General features: G+C 29.7%; 1 protein-coding gene and 1 pseudogene across 1 annotated transcript; both read left to right on the top strand.

Annotated features, from left to right (window-relative positions):
• Positions 1–364: 364 nt before the first annotated feature.
• LOC130719888 (GDSL esterase/lipase ENOD8-like) lies at positions 365–2,247 on the top strand. The gene is made up of 4 exons (XM_057570485.1): positions 365–623; positions 876–1,085; positions 1,195–1,367; positions 2,161–2,247. Exons 1-4 carry the CDS (start codon positions 365–367, stop codon positions 2,245–2,247), a joined length of 729 nt encoding a protein of 242 aa, XP_057426468.1.
• Positions 2,248–3,327: 1,080 nt separating this feature from the next.
• LOC130719887 (GDSL esterase/lipase ENOD8-like) lies at positions 3,328–9,922 on the top strand (annotated as a pseudogene).
• Positions 9,923–11,572: the final 1,650 nt, after the last annotated feature.

Here is an 11,572-nt window from a genome sequence, read left to right as displayed (position 1 = left end):
ACATAATCATCATGATTTGATTGGTAAATAGCTAGTTTAGTACCCTTTTCGCGGTGTACTCTGTCTTTAAAAATACCTGCCATTAGCATGCAATATTATTCAAATGAATTATATATGGAGCCTTATATATGCACCAAGACCAGGCTGTCCATGCACACCAGCTAGCATTGTCCTTAGCAGTTAGCACCATTTGTGTATCCAAGAATTAACAATATTCTACATGACATACGTCAAAATGTTATGATTTATAAGTATATTAAAGGTTGTAGAAAATATACTCTACGCATACCTTGTGGGTATTACTTTTATGAATATAGTCCTTTGTGCTTAACAGAACATTATATTCATTCATTTCATGTCCCGAATGCTAATTGAGTTTGTAAGTCATCACATCTCACTTTCTGTGCTTCTTTTTACAACACTTCTGATCAACCCTGCTGAAGTATTGGCCAGTACTACCAAAGCTTGCGACTTTCCTGCCATTTTTAACTTTGGTGCCTCAAACTCGGATCCTGGAGGCTACTCTGCTGCCTTTCAACAACAAAGACGACCAAATGGAGACACTTATTTTGGAAGACCTGCCGGAAGGTTTTCGGATGGCCGAATCATCCTTGATTTTATAGGTAACATGCATGCATTCCATTCTTTTTCTACTATTTTCCTTTATGATTTGATTATTTATAGTACTGATAGGCCGGCGTAATATTAATCTTACGATATATCATTTAGAGGCGGTTGTTAACCGTTACCGCCGCTAAATGATATGTTGGAAGGAAGTTGAGAAATATTGTATGAACATGAAACTTTTTCATTTAATTTACATGTCGAATCCTCTAGATTTTTCATTTAAATATAACTTTGATTCATAATTACAACACAAAATTTTGAACTTCCATATCTTAGTGCATATCTTGACTCTTTGGGTGCCAACTACTCTCACGGTGCGAGCTTTGCAACAGCATCAGCAACAATTAAACTCCCAGACAGTGTTGTACCTCAATGTACATTTAGCCCTTTCTTCCTTGGCCTTCAATACCTTCAATTCCAACAGTTCATAGCCAGGACACAATTCATAAGAGAACAAGGTTAGTACTTAAGAATCTATATTCATTGATTTATGCTAGTCGGTAATTTTAAGCTTCATTAATTACAAGGTTTTGCATGTATTACTTTTATTCTAATTTTTGTCCTTAGGTGGCTTGTTTGCAACATTGATGCCCAAAGAAGAATATTTTTCTAGAGCTTTATACACATTTGATATTGGTCAAAATGATATCAATGCTCGCTTATTGGACGACGACATAACTATACAAGAAGTTTATCATTTTATACCGGACATAATTAAGACTTTCTTAGTGGATCTCAAGGTAGTTCAACACTCTTTTGATATATATATATTTATAAATCAATATGCAAGTTAGTCCTTTCAAAATAGAGGATAGACTCATTCACACTTTAAACATTTCTAGTACCCATTAGAGCATCATCATCCATAAAACTCATTAGAGTTGTTAATTTAAATTATATTATTATTCACAATTTTCCGTAACGACACATCATTTACATACCTTTAAACAATTTTACTGATTTTTTACTTAAACCCAACAACTCTAAAACAGTTCTCAAATGGACCTCACAATCTACCTTACTTTTTATATATTTCTCTACTTTATTATTATATTAAAAACACAAAAAATAGGGACTCACATTAGCAACTCTCAACCAAAGTTGCTGCAGTAAACAACTGGTAACCTGACATGGCAAAGTAGAGTTGCTCTAAAATGGGAAGGTGTGTTGCTCATATAGTTTCTTTTCTATAAGCAACTCCTGATGTAAATGCTCTTACTTTCACTTTCTTTCTTTCTTTTCTTTTTCTATCACATTATTCTCCATATTTCTCATTTATTCTTCTCTTTTTTGTATTTCTCTTAAGGTAAGTGTATTTAAGAGGTGAACAGAACATAATTTTCAAAATATTTAAAAACTAATTGAAAAATATATTTACAATTTTCACATATATAATTTTAGTTATTAAAGGAGTAATTAACACAATTAACGCAATCATTTTTTGGAGTTAGCTATTTATATACTCAATCTAAAATTTCTTGTTAGCTGACGTATTAACTTCTTGTTCTAAATGAATGAAACCTGGTGATCAAGCTCATATATGATTTGGGGGCTAGATCATTTTGGATACACAATACAGGACCAATTGGATGTCTCCCTGTTATATTGACATTTTTTTGAAGTCCTAGACTTGGGCTCCCGCTAAGTTTTGTTCCCGTAAATTGATGAGTTTTGAATTTGTTTTTATTTTATATGTGATGTGATGATAGAAATATCAAAAATCAGTTATACTCTTTATCAGCCCTTACAACGACGTTCTTAAAATATATTTAATATTTCAAATCTTATTTCAACAACTAAAAATTTTCTTCAAGAATCGAGAGATAATAATTAGAAGCAAGTAATCAACTATTGGAGAGTGTTATAATATTATGTGATATTCATCAAGTTGAAGTTTCTGACATAAAAGCCTCTTAGTTTGTGGGTAATAGTCATCATAAGAAATAAGATGGAGATATGGAGCATCATTATAGAATAAATATATTTTATTTTGCAATTGATTTGCAACTATCTTAATTAAATAGAAGATTTAATGCCCCTTAGATTATTTTTATGAGATGGAAAAAAAGAATTTCTCATTTTAGCCAAAACTTATCATTCAGATTTCTCCCGAGATCTAAATCTAGGATAATTGACTAGTTTATCCAATTTTTACCAAACTTTAGTTGAAATCGGAGATCACTTGTTGATATTTGACACTTCCGGTTCCAATAACATCTACAGAGCGATATTTTCCTTTTTTTTGAAAGCAAAAAGTAGTATATTGATGATAAAAGAAGATTACACAATCTACCAAGAGATTGTAAAAACACCCAGATAACAAGCAAACCCAAAAGAAACTCAACCAAAACCACCAACAACAACAAAACCAAACACAAAATCCAACTCACCCGAAGACAAAAACCAAAAGAACGGGTAAAAATGCTCCCAAAATCACCAAAATCACAATCCTAACTAGAGGAAAAACCCAAGGACAAACAACGCCTTCCAACAAGAGATAACAAATTCCACAATCAAAGCCGAACCCAAGACATTGAGACCAAATAAACTGGATCCGTAAGATCAGCTTTGTTTAACGAATCATTTAATAACCTTTGCCTTTGAACCACACGAATCATTTAAAAAACCTCCACCTCTAAACAAGCAATACCCAAATGTTTCCCCATCAAATAAGCTTGTCCCGCTCTTGTTATGACGCTAATGGAGCCACGAGCCTCCGGCAAAATCAATGGATTATCAAGAGTAATCTCCAACAACTCCGACGAGCTTGATTCCCCTGCAATCAAAACAACAAATTCTTTCTTTTTCCTTCCTCTACTAGCAAATTTCCTAGTATAACCTCTCTTTCTTGGAATACAGAAGTCAGAATCATGTAAGATCCTCCCTTCACATAATTTGGTAACACCATCTGCCAAGGTACTGCCATCTTGTTCTAAGAGACGAGTACAATTTGAATCAATGCTAGTGATACCAAGATCCCCTATGTCAGAAACAGAGCGATATTTTTCTACAATAAAAGTTGTTAAGACTCGGCTTCGTAACAGATTAAAGATGACATTCTCAGAAATTTATTATTAGAAATTGGGAGGCCTATACTCAACCACAAAAGCTAGCTCAAGAGTTGAGGTTTGCACTACCCTTATAAAGGTTATCTATGCTCTATCTCTAGCCAATGTGGGACTTCTAACACACCCCCTCACGTCCAGGACTGAACAACCTGGAACGTGGGAACAACAACAACGGGTGCCCCAAATATGGGAAGTCTCCACAACAAACAACAAATGGATCTAAGATAGGCTCTGATACCATATTAGAAATTGGGAGGCATATACTCAACCACAAAAGCTAGCTCAAGAGTTGAGGTTTGCACTACCCTTATAGAGGCTATCTATGCTCTATCTCTAACCAATGTGGGACTTCTAACATTTATTAATTATATATTGAGAGAAATTGTTGAAAAAATCATAGTTGATACAATGATAAATAAATTTAATACTATGAAAGAGCGAAAAGTTGTATTTAAATGAATTTTGTATTATTTGAAGTTTATATAATATCCATTCATTGACAACTTTTTTTTTATATATTTCGGCCCTCAAAAAAATATCCTGGATACATACCAAATAGCCAGCTTGAGATCATAACTCTCTCAAGTTAGTAAAATAATAGACCCCCCTCTAAATAAATCTAAAACAGAAACAGAATTAAAACCGCCCAATCCAATCTTTGTTGTTTCCCTTCTTCCCACGCTGTCATAACCTCCCATGGTCTAATTTAATTAATGTCCAAATAAGCCAGCTTATGTGTCATGCTTTTATATATAAAGGAACAATTCCAATCCTTTGTGATTAATTAGCAGAATATTATATTCATTCATTGCATGTCCCTAATGCTAATGGAGTTTCTAAGTAGTCAGATCTTTCTTTTTGTACTTTTTTTACAGCACTTCTAAACCCTGTTGTAGTATTTTCCAGTGCTACCAAAGCTTGTGATTTTCCTGCCATCTTTAACTTCGGTGCCTCAAACTCGAATACCGGAGGCTTCGCTGCAGCTTTTCTACCGCCAGGACCACCACATGGAGATACATATTTTGGAAGACCTGCCGGAAGGTTCTCTGATGGCCGAATCATCCTTGATTTCATAGGTAACATGCATGCATTTTGTACGTTGCTTTTCAAGCTATTTCCTTTATGATTTAAAAAATCAGAAGAAAGAGTTGTGGGCAATTTCCTTTGGAGGCTGTAAACTTGCCGGAACTATCCCAATGGAGGGCTTGGATTTGGATTTCGGCAAAGACAAGGAGATTTAAAAGCTCAATGTATGAATGGCTGTCAAACCCGTGTGCATTGCACAAATCTGATTCTATTGTGTTCTATTATCGGGCCAGCTTAGTACTTGATGGAATGTAGTGCTTTGGAAGGTGCCTATGATGAATTTCAATCTGATGAGTAATGAAAGGAGCAATGCTTCCTTTAAAGGACGGATGAATAGGCTTTGGAAAAGATATTTTTGTACGTTTTTTTCTTTTCTCTGATGCTTGCTTTCTTCCTATTTGCAAGTATTCTTTTGTTCTATTTCTAATTTTATTTCACTCTCCCTCTTTATCCGATATTTTGTATCCGGGTTCTGGCAATGAATGAATTTTGTAGTCTATTAAAAAATTTAGAGTAATGACAAGAAGACACATTGTTCTGACATATCAATTAGAGGCAGTTGTTAACATCCACTAATTTTAGTCCTGATTTGAAACCGTCGTTAAATGATATGTTAGAAGGATGTTGTGAAATTTTTTATGTACATGAAATGCCTGTTTTCTTTTGATTTCTAATCCTCTAGCTTCTTCTTTGTTAAAACTTGCAATTTACTAAATCTATTCATAATTACAGCATAAAATTTTGATGTTCCATATCTCAGTGCGTATCTTAACTCTTTGGGTGCCAACTACTCTCACGGTGAGAGCTTTGCAACATTATCATCAACAATTAGACTCCCCGCAAGTGTTATACCTAATGGTAGATCTAGTCCTTTCTTCCTTGGACTTCAGTACGTTCAATTCCAACAGTTCAAATCCAGATCACAATTCATAAGAGAACAAGGTTAGTACTTAAGAATTTATATTCATTGATCTCTATTAAAGCCGGTAATTTTAAGCTTCATTAATAACAAGAGTTTGCATGTTTTAATTTTATTTTAATTTTCGTCCTTAGGTGGCTTGTTTGCAACATTGATGCCCAAAGAAGAATATTTTTCTAGAGCTTTATACACATTTGATATTGGTCAAAATGATATTACTATTGGTTTTTTTTACGGCAACATAACTATTCTAGATGTCCATCATTCTGTACCGGATATAATCAAGACTTTCGTAGAGAATATCAACGTAGTTCAATACTCTTTTAATATATTTATGAATCAAAAGCAAATTAGTCATTTTAAAATGGAGTATTGACTCATCCACACTTTACTTTTTCTTACATGTCACTAGATATTATACCCGTGCGTTGCACGAGTTTATTTACAATATTTTTTAATATTATATGAAAATTACTATTGAGTAATTATATAGAATTATAAATAACAAATATTAAAATATTTCTAAAATATAAATATAATAAAAAAATATCGTGTTTAGACATATAAATAGAGAGTATTAGAGTTTTTTTATGCATTAAAATTCTTGTATTAGAGTTCTCTTTATGTAAATAAATGATATTACTCAAATTTAATAAATTTTTTGGTTAATGATCAAATTAGTCACTGAGTTTGTAAGCAAGTTTGATTTTAGTCTCTTTGAAGAAAAATTACATTTAGTGGTAGTCATTTTTACAATTACTGGTAGTTTTTGACTGCCACTAAACGTCATTTATCCTCAGAGGGACTAAAATCAAACACGCTTACAAACTCAGAGACTAATTTGACAATTAACCCTAAATTGTTTTGAAAAGGAAAATATTTTTAATAACATAAGAAAACTTGAGAAAATATTTTTACTACTATATAATAGGTCAAAAAACACATTTGAAAGTATTTTTCAAATAATACACGCATGTGATATATTTAATAGTAAATATCTTATAGAGACATTTATTTAATTTTTAAACTATTTTTATCGAGTGTTCATTTTGTCTAGACTATTATTTAATTTAAATTATTAGTATTTTCTACATATAAATATATTTCTTTATTCTTCCCACAATTTATGATTGATAGCTAATATTCAAACTATTGTTATAAACTACTTAATAAATTATTCTTTTGTGTAAGAAACTGAAAAGTTGACAATTAATAGTTAATAAAGTTAATAACATAAAATATTCATCAATAATTTATTATTATCATTTTAAGAAAAATCACAAGTAAATTTAATTTTTTTTGAACGAAACATATTTTTTTAAAATAACACGTAACCACATTATAGTTAATTTAAACAACATACAAAATCATTTCATATTTTAAAAGTAAATTTCAAAATATATATTAACAAAAAGCATTCAACCATTAACTAATTTCAGTATCTAACATGTTTATCTTATTTAAAAGATATTAGTTTGTGCTATTTTTGTATCTTTTATTTTTTTTCAACCTTAGGTTGATAATTAATTGAAATGAAAATGAAAATTAATTAATCTTGCCACAAGTCAAATATTATGTTATATATATATATATATATAACTTATTAACATGATATCTAACTTTAGTATTTACATTAAAAAAAATTTAGTATTTAATTTATCATTTATACATAAAAAGTAGTAATAAGTTTTATTGGTTAATTTTTAAAATTCATCAACTTATGATTAATAATTAAAATTAAAATAATAATTTTAATTTTAACATATAAGAATTTAAATTTTTTTACAATTAGTTATAAATGACAAAGTTATTTTTACTATAAACTAGATATTATACCCGTGCGTTGCACGGGTTTACTTACAATATTTTTTAACATTATATATAAATAGATAAAATTAAGAAAATTTTCAATTGTTTTATAAAAAAGTAAATTTTAAGTTGATGAATGTTGTTATTAATTATTTGTAATATATTTTTTACAAAGAAAAATTATTATTCATTAATGTACTTTAATACAAAGGTATGAGAATTTTATGGTTTAATGAATTTAATGTAATACTCAAGTCTCTTTCACCTATAAATCGAATTTTTAAAATTTTAAAATTGTGTTATCTAAATTATTTCAATAAATATTATATTTTTTTAAAGATTTTAATATTTGTGAAATGAAAAACTTCAATAAATTTTAAGTTTATGAATGTTGTTATATAATGTAGATAGTTGAATAGTTTTAATTTTGACAATACAAATTTTTTCAGTTTTTAATTTTATTGATTAATTATATATTTGATCTATTGTTTAATATATATTTTACAAAGAAAATTTGATTATTTCGTACAATGCTCTTAAAAATCATTAAGTGAAGTTGAAATATTTTAACTCAAATAATAAGTTATAATTTTAATATCATAAAATTTTATTTAGTAAATCAACAATGGTATATTCACACCTCTTTTTATACACTTCATTTCCACATATTTTTATTTTTATATCTCTTCTCTTATCATCTATAACATCTTATATTTTCCCTCTCTTACTTTTTCTTTTCTTCCTATATATCTGTCTTATCCTCCACCTTTTTCCACCTAATTTTGAGGTGTGAACAAACAATTATTCATCAAAGAAGATCAAACGGAATATTCGATTTTTTCAAATAATACACCCGCACATGATATAATTATTAGTATATACTTTAAACATACATTTTTAAATTTTAAAACAATTTTTTTAATGATTTATTAATAAATTTTATTTTTACGGTTAATTAATCTAAATTCTTAATATTGTTTGCATATAAATATATTTCTTTGTTTTATTTTAAAACTTTTTAAATTTTTTTCTCAATTTATTATCAATAATTAAGATTCTATCTATTTTTAACGAATACTTAGCCAATTATGTTTTTATAAGAAACTCAAAAGTTAATCATTAATAGTTCACACTTGAGTTTAGCATTAAATACATAAGCAAAAACTCAAGTGTGCTTTACATATATATATATAGATTTTTATTAATATAAAGGTAGTCAATTTAAATTATTAATATTATTAAAATTTCGTCCTCAAGTTATAATTAATAATTAATATTTAATTAATATTAAAAATTATTTTAAAATATGGGAAATTGAAAAGTTTAACAAATATTAATTAATATAATAAATGATAAAGTAGATGTTTTTTTTAGTTTTGTATTTAATTATAAAATGTAACAAAGGTAAAGTAATCAATGCAAAAGTTCAAGTGTGCTTTACATATATATATATATATATATATATATATATATATATATATATATATATATATAGATTTCTAGTACTCATCACTTTCTCCTTCTTCTCTCTCTTCTTTTTATATCACATTATTCTTCATGTTTCTCATTTATTCTTTTCTTTTTGTATTTCTCCTGGTGTAAGTTTATTTAAAGGATGAACAAAACATTATTCTCCAAAATATTTAAAGACTTAAAAAAACATATTTATAACTTTCCAAACTTTAATTTTAGTTATTTAAGGAGTAATTAACACAATTAACTATTTAAATACTCAGCCTAAAATTTATTGTTAGTTGATTTATTAACTTATTGTTCAAAATGAATGAAACATGGTGATCAAGCTCATATATGATTTGGGGGCAAGATCATTTTGGATACACAACACAGGACCAATTGGATGTTTCCCTGCTATATTGACAAGTTTTCCTAAAGCTGAAAGAGATCGTTACGGTTGTGCAACACAATATAATGAAGTAGTAGAATATTTCAACCAGAAATTGAAGGAAGCATTAGCTCAACTCCACATAAAGCTTCCTCTCGCTGCAATTACATATGTAGATATCTACTCTTCTAAGTTAGATCTTTTTCGCAATCTTGAGAAATACGGTGAGACAAATCAAAATTATTCCAATTCATATTTTTTCAAACTTACCTAAAATGAATGTTACTAATTGAAAGCTTCATTAATATTGTAGGATTTGAGCTTCCACTAATTAATTGTTGTGGCTATGGAGGGAAATACAATTATACCCCAGGAGTAGGATGTGGTGGGCAAACAAAAAACATTGATGGTGAAGAAATTTTTGTGGGATGTGAAAGACCATCTACTAGAGTGATATTGGATGGGACACATTTTACAGAGGCTCCTAATAAGGTCGTCTTTGATCTCATATCTACCGGTGCTTTCTCAGACCCACCCATTCCCTTGAATATGTCATGCAGCAGAAATTAGATAAACTAACATTTCGGTGCTTGTTATTCTAGTAGTAATGAAAATAAAGTGTATCCTTTATGCGATTTTCTAATATTCTAAATGAAATAATAATGCAGTATCCATTTCTCGTTTGGTTCAAAATGTACATCTTGTTTGCTAGGTACATAAAATGTAGTTTGATACTATACTACCCTATAAAATGGTTTGAAGCACTCTTTGTGCTTTTGATGATAATTGCTGCAGTAAATGAACACCAACGATGTATTGTATATAGCATGTTTACCGGAGACATACCAAATATCTCTTGAACTTACCCCATTGAACCAGATCGATTAACTTTGATAAGACATACATCATGACAAGATCATCTTGGCTTTATGGCAAATGCTTCGGGAAAGGACATACACCATGACATGATCTCCATACAAATGCTATCAAAGACTCAATTGATTGATAATAAGCTTCCAATGTCTATTAGAGGCAATATTGAGGATTATGAGATGTATTTCGCTAGTTTAGAAACAAACCAATCACTTATCACCCCAATACTTTTAAGGATTTTATTACTATTATACCTGGTGTTAATTAATTTTTTTTTTATATATAAGCTATAGCTGGTGTTAGTATTTCCATTGACATGCATTCACCTACCGCATTTTCTCATTCCTTTGCTTTCTCATTTTTTCTCTCCTTTATTTTTCTCTCTTTGTTGGTTTGTGCCTCTTGCACTCTTGTAGAGATCGAAAAACTTTATCATCAATGTAACGTAGGAGAACAAATAAAAAAGAAATTAAGAAAACATAGCAAAGTGGGAGCAGCATCTCAATTTTCTGATTATATCATGATGAATATGGAAAAAGATTCAATTTATTTATACTTTTTCTTTTGGTCAATAATTTTCATTTATACTAAAGTTAAGGGAAGCAACCCTAGAATGAAGAAGGCCATAAAAAGTAATCCAATAACAACTTATAAAAGAAAAGCACCTAGCAATGTGCAATGGCCTAGCTAGAATCTGCCGCATATAAAATTATAAATAACACCCCATACACGAAGGAAGCACTAGTTCACTTTCCTCTCTTCATTCACTCCTTGTTTATATAATTCTGGATCTCTATAATTCCTAAACATTTACTGATTGTTTATGAAATTTTTGCTATTTGTTTTTACTGTTTGAGCTATTTGATTCTCTGATTCTTATGGTGATGCAATTTGGATGAGTTTAAATTATTATGCTTATTTAATCATATCAAAACCCCCCATTTTAAACATTTAAACAAACTTACACAAAAAGAAGGGTTAATCCTCTAATTGGTCCCTGTGGTTGTGTGGCCGTCTGAAATTAGTCCCTCCCGCAAAATCTAAGTCCTCGTGTTTGAAAAAGTGTGTGTAGCAGGTCCTCGCCGGAGGGACTAATTTCCACACACTTTCCAAACACGAGGACTTAGATTTTACGGGAGGGACTAATTTCAGACGGCCACACAACCACAGGGACCAATTAGAGGATTAACCCCAAAAAGAATGATTAAAAGCTACTGATTTAGAACTAGAAGTGGGAGATCCATCTAAATAAAAAAAAATCCTGGTTATTGATGTGTTAAATTTTGATATATTTTTGTTGGTTAAAAAAAATCAGGTTCGAGTTTCAAAAAAAACTGTTGAATTTAC

Source organism: Lotus japonicus, chromosome 5 (assembly GCF_012489685.1).
Source record: "Lotus japonicus ecotype B-129 chromosome 5, LjGifu_v1.2".
In the NCBI taxonomy this organism is placed as follows: Eukaryota; Viridiplantae; Streptophyta; class Magnoliopsida; order Fabales; family Fabaceae; genus Lotus; species Lotus japonicus.
The sequence above is the reverse complement of the archived record's forward strand: the minus strand, read 5'-3'. Positions and strand labels throughout refer to the sequence as shown.